Source organism: Hibiscus syriacus, unplaced genomic scaffold, assembly GCF_006381635.1.
Source record: "Hibiscus syriacus cultivar Baekdansim isolate YM2019G1 unplaced genomic scaffold, ASM638163v2 tig00111070_pilon, whole genome shotgun sequence".
NCBI lineage: Eukaryota > Viridiplantae > Streptophyta > Magnoliopsida > Malvales > Malvaceae > Hibiscus > Hibiscus syriacus.
In genome coordinates this window covers 69,445-84,260 of record NW_024062971.1, presented here as the reverse complement: position 1 = coordinate 84,260, position 14,816 = coordinate 69,445, and the positions used below count along the sequence as shown (strand labels likewise).

The following is a 14,816-nucleotide window of genomic DNA, read 5'->3' as shown; positions in this document are numbered from 1 at the left end:
GGGGTGAAATTAAGATGGTGAGGGGTGAAAAAATTGATGAAGTGGTGAAGGAGGTTGTGGAATTGAGGAGTGAACTTACGGGGGTGAAGGGGGTGGTTGATGAATACTTGGATGAAGGGGAAAATTGAAGGGTGAAATAAAAGAGATGAAGAGATATGTAGAGCAAAAATACGATGAACTGAAAAAATATGAAGAAGAAAAGATGGAGGAAATGAGGAGGAAAGATGTCGATGTGATCTATACACCGGAGAGTGTTATAGATGCAGATTTGGATTCGGAATGTCATGCACCCCATAGGAAGAAACAGAAAGTAAGTTGAATAAAAGAAAACTTAATTTGATCTTTATCATGTTGTTGTGACAAAAATTTGTATGCAAAATTGTAGGTTGAAAAAAAGGATATTCCAAGCGGAATTGATGACATCGAAGCTGCAATTTGTGATTATTTATGGAATAGTGGGTTAGAATCGCGGTAAGTGAAATATATTGCTTTGTGAGTGATATTTAAATATTTTATGATAAGATATTAATCCTAATGATTCATATAGATATTCTGTAATCTCAATGGAAAAATCAATTCGATAATATGTCCGACTTTGCAACGTTGAAGCCTACAGAATGGGTTGGCAGTGTGGTAAGTAGAAAGTACAAAATGTTAAAACCTATTGAATATGTTCTGATTGTGAAATTAATTTTGTTAGGTTATTGATTTGCTCGCCTAGACAGTATGCTACGATTCGAAAAAATCACTCCGTAGGATTGGCTACCTTCCATACCACTTAGCGGTGAGTTAAATTAATAAATGTTGAAAAGTAGTGTTATAGACGGTAAATTAATAATGATTGTCGTGTAATTGCAGCAACAGGCGTTGGATTCCAACAGCAAAGTAAGTGTTGAGAGTATTTCTACCTTTTGGGGTTCCATATTGGGAACTATGTGAAATTCACCGATTGTGAGAAGGTAAGACACCATACGAATTGCAAATGATGTTTCGAATATAGAATGTTGAATTTTTTCAAATTGGGTGTGAAATTTGTTGCAGATCATGATCACAATAAACTACCATAATTCACATTGGTATCTGTTGGTGTTGGATATGGTAGATCATGTTGCCTACAATATATGATAGTTTGTTTACATCTGAAGCAGATAAATAGAGAGTGAATGATGCTAAGAGATTGGTATGTATGAAAGGACATTATGTAAATTATAATGCATATTTTGTTTGGATCATAACTTCATATTTTTTAATTCAAATGAAAATATTAGATAATTATAATAAGAAACGTATTTGGGTAGAAGAATGTGGATCTCTAAGTAAATTCCCCTTGAAAAATTTCAAATTTGTGGAGCATAAGAAGAATGAACAATTGAATGGGTATGAGATGCTATCAAAAATAGAAAACTTAATTTATGCAGGTTTCATAATTGACATGTGTGGTTTTCAAATTTTGTTACAGATATGATTGCGGCATGTATGTGATGATGTGGATGGAATCGATCGGTTCTACAGGGGCAACTGGTGATTTTGTAAGTGGGATTAAAAATTCGTTTGCGGTTAACTTGTTAAAAGTCGTATATTGAATGATGTGGTTTATAATACTTAACGTACTGACAATTTGAATATAGGTTGTTGGAGAGTAGGATCGATCGCGAATATTAAACAATCTCGTAAGCCACAATCAAAATCAACGAAGACAGGAGATAACAAAAGCTGCCATGAGACACAAGAATAACAAAAGTAAGTGATGATATAAATGTAGAGTTAATTTTGTATAAGATTTATAATTTTGAATATGATTTATAATTTTGTATGTGGATGTAATTATGTATGAGATGAGAAAAGTTAGCAGTAGGTTATTGTACATGTTTCTTATACACAGTAAGAGTCATGTTGATACTTACGATATATGAAGTTTGTTGTCTGCATTATTCCAAATGTCATCATAATTGTTATCATGTGCGGGACTGAATGACCATTCCATATAGAGGGTATGTACAATAACTACAAAATTCAATAACTTTAAAGTAAAAGGTAAATTTACAATGTAGTTGGTAAAAATATACTTTTTTAATGAAAAATTAATAAACACAAAGATTTGTTTCCAACATTTTGTCCAGTATGGTTCCCAAACGTTAAGTTTCCAAAACATAGGTAAGCATATGTGTCGATAATGTATCAACATTTTTTCATTATGTTTCGATATTTTTTGTCCAGAATGAATTCCCAAAATGATGAACGCATAACGTGTCGATACATTTATTGAAAGTGTCGATCCCAGAAACATCGAAACCCATAATTATAATGTAATAGGTAATTTTTCAATGTAACCGGTATAACTAAACCGATTTTATAAGAGAATAGGTCTACATAATGTATCGACACTTTTGGAATTTGTGTCAATACTGTTTGTCCAGAAGGAATGCCCAAAAGGGTGCAATCATAAAGTGTCGAAACATTTTTAAAACGTATCAATCCCAAAAACATCGAAACCTATAATTATAATGTAATAGATAATTTTTTAATATAACTGGTATAAATATACCGATTTTATGTGAGAATAGGTTTACATAATATGTCGAAACTTTTTAATGTTGTGTCGATACTTTTTGTATAAAATGAATGCCCAAAAGGGTGAACGCATAAAGTGTCGATACATTTATAAAAAGTATCGATCCCAAAAATATCGAAACCGATAATTATAATATAATAGGTAAATTTACAATATAACCGGTATAAATATACCAGTTTTATGTTAAAATAGGTGAACATAATGTATCGACACGTTTTAGATTTGTGTCGATACTTTTTGTCCAAAATGAATACCAAAAGGGTTGCACGTATAAAGTGTCGATAAATGTTTTAAAACGTATCGATCCTAAAAACATCGAAACCTATAATTATAATGTAATAGGTAATTTTGTAATATAACCGGTATAAATATACTGGTTTTATGTGAGAATAGGTCTACATAATATGTCGACACTTTTTAATGTTGTGTCTATACTTTTTGAACAGAATGAATGCCCAAAAAGGTGAACGCATAAAGTGTCGATACATTTATAAAAAGTATCGATCTCAAAAACATCGAAACCGATAATTATAATGTAATAGGTAAATTTACAATGTAACCGGTATAAATATACCAGTTTTATGTTAAAATAGGTGAACATAATATATCGACACGTTTTAGATTTGTGTCAATATTTTTTGTCCAAAATGAATACCAAAAGGGTTACACGCATAAAGTGTCGATACATGTTTTAAAAAGTATTGATCCAAAAAATATCGAAACCGATAATTATAATGTAATAGGTAAATTTACAATGTAATCGGTATAAATGTACTGATTTTATGAGAAAATAGGTGAACATAATGTATCGACACGTTTTAGATTTGTGTCGATACTTATAAATAACGCGTTTTTTCTTCCTTCATTATTTATATGTAACGCTATAAACCCTAAATCGACAAACCCTAAAGGTAATTCTCTTCTCTTCCTCTGTGACGAATACCAGCGTTCATAACAGTTACGATCAATTATTCATGTAAATTTCTCGATATTATGATATTGATTTCCAGATTGTACACTTTTTTCCCTTCTTGTGTTCAATAGGTATGTTGTCGAAGCCTTAATTTTTTAGAAAATCTTCAAAATTAAAGTTTGTTGTTTGTGAATGGTTATAGGTTGCAAGTTCAATCTTTGTTCGCGAAGATGATGACCTTCAAATGGAGCCCTAGCGTATCAATATTGAAGAAAATCTAAAGCGACCAATAAGTATCAATGTATTCATGTAATTGTTCTCGAAATGGTAATTGGATTAAAGTATTTAATCCAATTTAATTGATTCAAATCTCTACAGTCTTACTGAATGCGAAATTATAAAGGAAGCTCATAATCATGTTGACAGTATAACCAATAAAACCCCTTGCAGGGTCCAAATGGTAAGCTAGGAATTGGTAAGGCAATCTTCTTTTGAGGGTTTAGAGCCCTCCAACGTAAGGAGTGCATGATTAACATTACGTATAATAGTTGTATTCAGTTGTTGAAGAATTGTTCTTAATTTTATATAAGGATAGTTGTTATGATATACGTTCACGTTTCGGGACCAATTAGTTAGATGCGTGCAGTAGCCTATATTCTCGAGGCAGAACACAAGAAATCTGACATTTAAAGATTTACCAAGAGCGGTAGCTTTTGCTCTGCATGAAGACCGAACCTAGAATTAACTTTGCAATTATGTCTATTATGCTGAAAAGAACCTACTGAATAATAGGATTTGCACATAAATGCAAACATTTTAAACCCTAAACCCAACTACTCACATTAAAAATTATGCAACAGAGATGTCAATCATTTTATGAAACCGATACATGTTTTAAAAAGTATCGATCCAAAAAACATCGAAACCGATAATTATAATGTAATAGGTAAATTTACAATGTAACCAGTATAAATATACCGGTTTTATGAGAAAATATGTCATCATAAAGTATCGACACTTATTAAATTTGTGTCGATACATTTTGTCCATAATGAATGCCAAACGGGTGCACGCATAAAGTGTCGATACATTTATTAAAACTATCTATCCCAAAAATATCGAAACCGATAATTACAATGTGATAGGTAAATTTACAATGTACTCAATAGAAATATATCGATTTTATGAAAAAATAGGTCTAAATAATATATCGACACTCTTTAAGTTTATGTCGATACTTGTTTCCAGAATGAATGTCCAACAAGGTGCACGCATAAAGTGTCGATACATTTAAAATTATATCGATCCAAAAAAACATCGAAAACGATAATTATAATGTAATAGGTAAATTTGCAATGTTACCGGTATAAATATACCGGTTTACTTATAAAATAGGTCAATATAAGCGCTACCTATTACAAATATAAGCGCTACCTAATATGTTATGTACTTGATAATATTTCCGGTTAAATACCTATTTTATTATATAAGCGCTACCTATTACATTATATAAGCGCTACTTAATATGTTATTGTACTTGATAATATTTCTGGTTAAATGTCTATTTTATTATATAAGCGCTACCTATTACATTATATAAACGCTACCTAATATGTTATTGTACTTGATAATATTTCCGGTTAAATGATATAACATAACCGGTCTGAATTTTAATCGGTTACTTGTTTAACCGGTCACGCCATTTTTTAAGCGTCTCACAACAGAAGTTCTCTATAGAACGGTTCGACTCTTGAATAAGTGTATGTAAGAAATACTTTAAAAATGACTGGGGTTCAAATAAAATATTATATATAAATTTATTATATTCGCAACCATTATTCGAATGGGACATAAACTAACTTAATTCAATGGTTAAAAGAATCGTTGTTGCTCCTAGAGGATATGGGTCTGAGCACTAACGACTGCAGCAGTATGATTGAACGTTTATTATTAAATAATTGAAAGTATTTAAAACAAATACTACTTTGTTATCAAATTAGTTTAATAGAAAAAATCATTATTAGATATCGAAGTAGTAGGATTTTTGAGAAATTCTAAATGGCTCAACTATATTTGATAATTTCAGTATATATGCATATACTGATATACGCCTGATCGGAATTATCGAGGGCACAACTCGGTAATGGACGTCTCGTTAACTGTGGCGGCAGCAGAAGATGAAACGGTACTCATCGATTGATCGGATTTATAATCTACAATCGGAAGCTTTCCCTCTGTTGTTGTGCCGAAGAAGAACGCTGTTCGTTGAGGTAATGGTAGAGTAACCGATGAACTGCTGAGCATGATAACAACTCTCGCCATTGTAGGCCTCACTTCCGGAATTTCTTGAACGCACAGCAGGCCAATGTGAATGCACCTAATGACTTCATTGCTTACGTACGAGTCACGTAAGGTCGAATCCATCAATTCTATTGTTGTCCCATTTTTCCAATGCCTCCATGCCTGCAAACAACCTCGAGTTAAAAGACTTCCGAGTACACATTTATCTGAACTCGAATGCGAATGTCGGATATTGGTGTGGCCGAATTTCAGCTAGTACTTACATAAGTTAGAAGGTTTTCGGCATTTACAGAGTGACAGAAACTTGTATTTCTTTTTCCACTTACAATTTCCAGTATCAAAATACCGAAACTGAACACGTCGGACTTGTCGGAGAATTGTCCATGGATTGCATATTCCGGAGGCATGTAACCACTGCAAATTAGCAGCGTCAGGAATGAACCTATAATTTCAGTAAAAGGAAAATTAACTTACTATGTGCCGACGATTCTCTTGGTTTGTTGTAGACTTTTGTTTTCCCTTACAAGCTTCGCCATGCCGAAATCGGAAATCTTTGGGTTCATGCCCTCGTCTAGTAAGATATTTCCGGCTTTAAGATCGCGGTGTATGATTTTGAGGCGAGAATCCGAATGAAGGTACAAAAGCCCTCGAGCAATCCCTTTAATGATCTTGTATCGTTGGGGCCAATCCAATTGTCTTTGTTTTTCAGTAGCTGAAATGAATAACAGTTGTTGATCATGATCAATTCCTTTGGTGAAACTTAAGAGCATATTTGCTTGAAAGGAACAAACCAAATATGAAGTGATCAAGGCTTCTGTTGGGCACAAATTCATAGATAAGCATCCTCTCTTTCCTTTGTAAACAATATCCTAATAGCTTCACCAGATTCCGGTGCTGGAGTTTCGCTACCAACACGACTTCGGTCTTAAACTCTTGGGCACCTTGACTGGAGCTTGTCGATAGTCGCTTCACAGCTATTTCTTGTCCATCAGGAAGCATACCCTAATCAAAAACAGTGATTTCTTATGAAACAATCAACCTCGGAGCTATCTCTAAGTCTTAACTCTTAATTTTCCTCACCTTGTACACACTGCCAAATCCACCGGCACCGATCTTATTAGCTTCGGCGAAGTTGTCCGTGGCGGCTTTAATGATGCTGAAATCAAATTGCAGAGATTGCAATGCCCTGGCTTTCATTCCATCTACAAATGATTGTATATACATAAACCAACTTGATTTATATGATCATATTCTGTAGTTAGACCATTCTGGTTTACCTTTTCGGTTTCTTAGTGCGATTAGTTTCTTGCTTGTACATACGAAACTGGACAAAACCAAGAACCCCACTGTTGGAACAACAATTTTAATCACTGTCTGTGATGACATGGACAACCCCTTTTTATGAAAATGATCTGGAGGGGGAGGAAGCGGAAGAGGCTGTTCAGGCGGCGGGGCGGCTTGGCTTGTGTTACTTACAATGTTATAGAAAGGGGCGGTCTGATATTGCGCTGTGCAGCTCGGTCGCAGGGCGAATCCTGATTTGTTTCCACCGGTATCAATTAGCAAATCTGCAACAGAATCCTGTAGGCATCTGTAGCAATCTTTAGTCGAAATATCAGGTGTGCACTGAGCCAGGCTATAAAGGGTTTGGAACTCTGTGAAAGCGGCTTCGCTTGTAGCAAACTTTTTAGTAGAATTCGAAGCTCCAGTTGTAACGTTCTTCATCGCGGATGCCACCAGCCGGTTAAAGCGGTCCGATTCCATTGCATCGTGATTATAATTCCACTGATCTACACCAGGCTTTTCAGCCATGGAGGAAAAGATTGATTCGTTCGAGTAACGCAGCATACACTCGGCATACCACAATATAGCCCATGTTTTGTTAGGACAAAGACGAGGCATCTCAGCAGCAGCAACGTTGATGCAGTCACGGCAAATTTTCGGACCGACATCACCACGGCAGAGATAGAGACCGTAAACCGTGTGAGGCTCCTGTCCGGAGGTGGTGTTGAAGAACCCGTCGTGCTCCTCCGTGGCGTTGGTTGAGAGGTAAGAGAAGAGGCGGTCGATGTTGGCGGTGTAGACTCTGTTTCCGGTTGCATTGGAGCAGCAGTTGTACAATAACTCTGATTCCGCCAAACTGGCGGAGCAAAAGATCGAAAGAAACAAAGCCAGAAAGCAAATTTTGGAGAAGGAATCAGCCATCATCAATAACATGTGATTTTGAATTTATTTCAATCTCTTAATTTATTAAACTATGAGATTAAGTCAGCGGTAAGAAGTCTACCCATGCTTGATACTTCTGCAAGAATTTTAGGCACCGATTGCATAATAAATATAAGGATAAAGTACATAAATAGTCTCTTATTATAGGAAGTTGTTTTGTTGAGTATCCAGGTTATTAGAAGTTACAAAAAGGTTCTTCGATTATAGGACATTGCTTTCTTGAATCCCTCAACTATTAAAAGTTATAAAATGGTCATTCAACTATTCATATGTTCTAAACTCATCTTTTTTAGTTAAAAAAATGACAGTCGTCTGAGCTGGACATTAACCTACTGACTGAGATATGATAAAATCATATTTTAATTATGTCTATTGATACCATTGTTGCTTTCAAGCACTGACTCAAAGACATAATACAAATAGAGACTCGATCCAAAATATTCAAATCAAACGATTATGAAATCAGATTTTATCATATCACAATGAACAAGTTAACATCATGTTCAGACAATCTCCAATTTTTAACAAAAAAAAGGAGTTTGGAACATATGAATAGTCGAATGAAAATGTTGTAACTTTTAGTAGTCGAGAAACTTAACAAAGCAGATCACTATAATCAGGGGACCATTTTATAACTTTTAATAGTCGAAGAATTCAATAAAATAATGTTTTATAATCAAGGATCATTTATGTATTTTACCCTAAATTTAATTGGATGGTTGAGATTAAAAGATTATATTCATCCAAGATTATATTTTTATATAAAATTAATGAAGTTTACACCCTTTAGATTTGATGGACCAATTTCATATATATATATATATATATATATATATATATATATATATATATATATATATATATATATATATATATATATATATATATATATATATGTGTGTGTGTGTGTGTGTGTGTGTGAGTTTAGATCACCTGAATGATTTAAAATTTGGCTTAAATATAAAATAAGTACTTAAACTATAGTTCTTTACACGAATAGGTGTTTAAAGTATTATTTTTACATATCCTGGTGCCTAAAGTTACAAATGTTAACGCTTTAGGTGTCGAGACCGTCAAGAGTGTTAATTTCATCCGTTAAGTGACACGTGTCACAATCTGGTAATTTTAAAAAATTTACTTAAAATTAAAAGATTAAATTTATATATTTTTAAAAAATACAAATTTTGAAATAACCCAAAACTTTGAAAACCTTCATTTTAACCGTTAAACCCACATCGATCGTCGCCCTTTGTCGTAGATGAAGCTCCACCCGAGCTCACCTCACCGGCAACCAAAACCCCTATGAAATCATCACCGATTGACGGCCAATCAACGACGAATCGATGTTTTATACCTGCGAACCTTAGGATAAAAGCTTGTGATCCCACGCGATTCCGACGACTAATCGACGACAACTAAGGCAACGTATGATTAGGAGGATGACAGAGACTGCGTCGGCGGCGGTGGTCGTGGCATGAAAAGGTGGCGACGGCGGGTTAAGGTTAGGATTTAGAGATCCTATGAATTTTGGGGTTTTTTATAATTTAAGAGAAATTAGTTTTTTTTATAAATACAATAATATTTTAAAAAAAATAAATTTTAAAATCATCGGATTGTGACACGTATCACTTAACGGAAGAAATTAATGTCGTTGAAGGCTCGAACACCTAAAATAATAATATTTATAACGTTAAGAACCGAAATAAATCAAAAATACTTTAAGCATCTATTCGTAAAAAATCAGTATATTTGAATATGCTGCTAGGGTAGAAGCATAATAGATAGTTCTTTCATTTATTTTAAAAATTTGTACTGTATCTATGATAACCAGCTTGGTGTGGGCGATTCTTCATTGTCTGGATATGATATGGGCTTTAAGCCTTATATTGATAATACAAAACAAAGGTTCAGCTTCTGGGTTCGGTGGGCCTTAATATATATGTCTTTCATTACTTATCTTCTCAATTGTTTTATTTCTAAAATTATTTAAAATATTCCTTAATAATTTCTGTTCAAGTTCTATTTCCAAATCACTTGAATTTGTTTTTAATTTAAATTAAATTAAATTAAATCGAATTTTGGTTGTGCTTACATGTAATATCCAACAATTTCCTGTAAATCATAATATCAAGCATCCGCAGTCTCCTCTGTTTCAGCAGCGGCAAGAACAAACTCTGGCTGCACTCTTTCAGCTTCGTTCAAGCTCCCATCAATGGCGTTTGGCTGCCCCAATGCCTTCAAGGCCAGGTGTGCTGCCTTCTGCCCTGATATCATCATTGCTCCAAATGTTGGTCCCTGCAAAATAAAACCCAGAATTTTTTCATAAAAAACTCAGATCAAAAATGGAAAAAAAAAGGGGAGTAAAAATGGAGGATTTTTGTTTACCATTCTTGGAGAACCAGCGATCTCTGCAACTTCAATTCCAGTTACAATCATGCCAGGCACAATTTCCCTTGTAAGCCTAACGATTGCATCCTCTGCAGTGTTCATGTCCAGTGCCTTCATTCCAGGCACGCTGTCGATCATCCCAATGCTCTTCAATCTCTTAACTCCGGTTGCTCCAAATGGTCCATCGTGCCCACAAGAACTCACCACGATCTTTGACTCCATTACGTTAGGGTCCATACAAGACTGTGTGTCGTGGTTCATCGACACCAGAGCCCAGTTCGTCACCACGCCGGCAACTCGGTTTCCTTTCACTATCAAATCCTCGGCAGCCACAGCGTTGAACAGCTTCACGTTCGGCCTTGCCAAGAGCTTGCTCATGATTGTCGATGTGAACAAAGCTGCGTGCTTGATGACTACGTAGTCTTCTTGTACGTCGTATTGGATGCCGAGCTCGTCGAGGAACCTGTGTGCCGGTTTGCGGACGACCATGGAGGAAAACAGTTGGCCGCCGAGCCATGCGCCTCCTCCGGGGCTGACGGATTGTTCGATTATGGCGACACGGATGTTGGGGTTTTTGCTGATCTCGTACGCACACGAGAGGCCTGCGGAACCGGCGCCGACTATGATAACATCGGTGTCGGCATAGGTGATCATGTCCATCATGTAGCGGCGAGTCATTTTGCGGGACACGGTTGATTCTTTGATGGGTTGGAATTTAAAGGATTGTAAGTCATAAGGAGGGGTGAGGGACATGGAATGGGGGAGTTCTGCGAGGAGGACTTAATCGGAGTGAACCGAGATGGAATTGGAGTGCCATGGAAGGATGATTTGTGATCGAGGAACGACGGTTTGGGACTTGAAGACAGTGAGTTGAGAGTGGTTTCCATTGCTGCCATCGATCTTTCGGGTACGTTTTGTGTGGTAGATGAAGGAGATGATGATGGTGGGGAGTGATGAATGCCAACTTATGGCATTTAATCTTTTTTCTTGAATGGAGATTGTTGAAAATATCTTAGATGATGCATTGGCCATTGAGGCTTGATCAAAATATCTGCTAGAAAAATATCCCAAAAGTGTTGATGAGGATTGAGTTTGAATGGTTCACAATCAATGGTTTCATTTTCATTTTCATTGTTAATATGTCACAAACTTACCATTTCATACAATATCTCTTGGAAAAGTTGATTACTAGTGCTAAGTTTCTGTCAAATGAAGTTACTATTATTGGCATAAACCTTCAGGTAAAGAGAAGATACAATTTCCTGCATCACCGGAGTTCGGGGGTCAATCATCTCGGTGCAATGCTAGAAATCGATAAACTGTTGGCGGAACAACTCCGAGTGAATCTTTGATGATGCTCCGCAAATCTTCCTGCAGAGAAGGCAGGCTGTTGTGGTTGGCTTAGTGTCACTGTTTCACCTTTCAACATTACCATAACAGACGACATGGTAGGCCTGTCACATGCATCTTGTTGAACGCACAACAGTCCGATATGGATGAATCTTAAGAATGCATCCGGAGATACATCGCTGAGTAACGGATCCATCAACTCTAAAGCATTCCCTTCGTTCCATAGATGCCATGCCTGCATCATGATTCAAAGTGACTAGCCGTATTTAGTAAATCGAAGAGAAAAACAAGTAATTTAACCTGGATAAAAGAAATTACATATGCTACGAGGGTCAATTGATGAAACCCTGCATTCCGTTTGCCTGTAACTAACTCGAGCAAGAGTACTCCAAAGCTGAAAACATCGGACTTATTCGAGTACAATCCCTCCATGGCATACTCCGGAGCCATATATCCACTACAGAAAAAAAGAACCAGATCTTAGTATGCTTGAGAAAGAATATTTAGCAGATCATCAGACTATGTTCTTTCGCCTTACTAAGTTCCAACTATCCGTGCTGTATTAGCTTCGCTATCTGCGCCTGCAAAGATTCTCGCCATTCCGAAATCCGAGATTTTCGGGTTCATATCAAAATCGAGCAACACGTTGCTAGCCTTTAGGTCCCTATGTATGATCCTCAGCCGTGAATCTTCGTGTAGGTAAAGAATTCCCCTTGCAATTCCATAAATAATGTTCAGACGCTTGCTCCAATTGAGTTGTGCACGTTTCTTTGGATCTGGTGCAACAAAAAACAAGTATCAAGTAAACACATTCACAAAACAAATTTAGAGCCTACGAACATACCAAAGAGGATAACATCAAGGCTGCTGTTGGGCATGAATTCATAAACAAGCAACTTCTCCTGCTGGTCCACACACAAAAACCCAGAAGCCTGACAAGGTTTTTATGTTGAAGTTTCAAAATCAATAGGACTTCATTTGTGAACTCCAAGGCACCTTGTTCAGAGAAGCTTGAAAGCCTTTTGACAGCAACTTCCTTTCCATCAGCAAGAACACCCTAAAAAGCCAACCCATTTTGTTTTAAATTGCAGAAAAAGGAATAATATGTTGCAAATTTGTTGATTTGGGCATCAATATTACCTTGTAAACAGGTCCAAAACCACCTTGTCCGAGCATGTTCGAATCCGAGAAGTTATCGGTTGCTGAGTGTATGGATGCCAAATCAATATAAGAATCATTTGCTTTTAACTCATCTAACCCTTCAAAATACTGATCCTGGACACCTGGGTTCTCATGGTCGCCATTATTGTGTAGTTGAACATGATTTCTCACAATTTCGTCCTTCCCTGGGACATCAAAACAAGGAGCAAAACTTGTTTCTAAAAGGCCTTAAAAAACATGAAGATTTGAGATCACTGGTTGCTATGGTTACCTTTTCGAGTTCCTTTCTTCGTTACACCGAAGTATACAATGGAAGCCATCAGCACTACCGGCAAAATTGCCGATCCAATTGCGATAACTACAATCACCCATACTTTCTTTCCATTTCCACCGCCTGCATTTCAAAGCGAAGAATTGTGCATCACTTTCATGGAACTGTTTCAGTTTCATGGAATTTCAATGAAATATGCATACCTCTTGTTGAACTTGTAGGTTGAATATGTGGAGAAACAGAGGACTCATTGCCATTGGCACCTTCGTAAAAGGCATATAACTCATACCGAAGATAACAACTCCGACTAAGTAATCGTGCCCCACGAGAACCGTAGCACCAGGACGAAACATCTTTTATGGCAGCTACTAGGCATGTGTTACATTGATCGGGGGATAAGTCTAAGGTGCACTGCACCAGAGCATACACGGTGTCGTCGACCGTATACGGTTCATCTCCGGTAGCATACATATTCGCTGATGAATTAAAGGCTGCTGTTTTAGTCAGATTCATCATCTTGTTCTCCACAATAGCTTGAAACTTTACAGGCTCCGAGATGTTAATTACGTTGTCTTTGCCAATGTTGTCTTCGACGTTCAACCGTCCGAGAAAGTTAACATTCGAGTAACGCAATTGGCAAACTTCCTCCCATACGACCGCTTCCGTTTTGTTCCCACAAAGATTCATTATAGCCTGCGACGCTCCTGAGATGCAGTCACGGCACTCATCAGCTGTAACGTAGTCGAGGCACATGAACTGACCGTATACTTTATCGGATTCGTTCCCCGAGGAGAGATTGAAGTATTTGGAGACCGAAGCGTTTGAGGTCAGTGAATCCAGCAAATTTTGCAGACTATTCTGAAATGAACTATTATTAGTATTGGTAATGGTATTGTTTGAACAAAGTGGATAGGGCGGATCAGCAAGAACAAGATCATGAAGACCGAACAGAAAAGAACAAAGCAGAAGCAAATGAAGGGTTTGTCTGAAATTCGTTGAATGTTCCATATCTTGTCTAAATTCCCAGTTTCTTCTGCTAAACTGCAAGAATGGCTCTACCGCAGCTTTACCCTACAAGCAAACCTTAAATATTACCAATAGTATTTGCTGAGAAATTTCAGTGAAGAACTTTCAAGGGAAATTCACCTACCGTGATATATGATTTTTCTTAACTAGATCGAGTTTACTAGTAAACCATGTTGAAGTCTCTAACGTAATGACCGCGACGGAAAATAATTTAAAATGGTTTAAGATGAGGACATGTTGATGCAGAAGTCAACTCAAGACGCGGTGGTTGCAGTGCTTATGCAAAAACAAAGGGATGAACCACAGAATGTAGGTACAAGTTTTGGTAGAAAAACAAGTCCGGTAAACAGGGATGGGACGCAAGATTCTGCGGGGTGAATTTAAACATTTTAAAATTTCAGATTTTGAAATAAACTGATTTTTAATAAAAAATACAAACAAAAAATCTAAAATATACGATAATTTTAAATTTTCAAAGTTATTATTCCCACCCTGCCTTGACCCATCCCTTCTGGTAAAGATTATCCGCATTCGGCGAAGTTTCCGGTAAGGTGGATTTTCAGACTTTCAGTTCTTCGGCAATTTAAAGCTGAATTAATCAGCGGGCC

General features: G+C 36.5%; 1 protein-coding gene and 1 pseudogene across 1 annotated transcript; both read right to left on the bottom strand.

Annotated features, from left to right (window-relative positions):
• Positions 1-5,553: 5,553 nt before the first annotated feature.
• Positions 5,554-14,301, bottom strand: LOC120151890. The gene is given in 16 exon segments (XM_039164200.1): positions 5,554-5,948; positions 6,050-6,200; positions 6,261-6,498; positions 6,578-6,788; positions 6,867-6,988; positions 7,064-8,013; positions 10,186-10,307; positions 10,398-11,020; positions 11,691-11,985; positions 12,069-12,207; positions 12,289-12,526; positions 12,595-12,667; positions 12,670-12,807; positions 12,891-13,096; positions 13,183-13,305; positions 13,386-14,301. Coding segments are annotated over 16 exon segments (4,776 nt in total). The 5' UTR covers positions 14,191-14,301; the 3' UTR covers positions 5,554-5,606.
• Positions 10,104-11,311, bottom strand: LOC120151875 (annotated as a pseudogene).
• Positions 14,302-14,816: the final 515 nt, after the last annotated feature.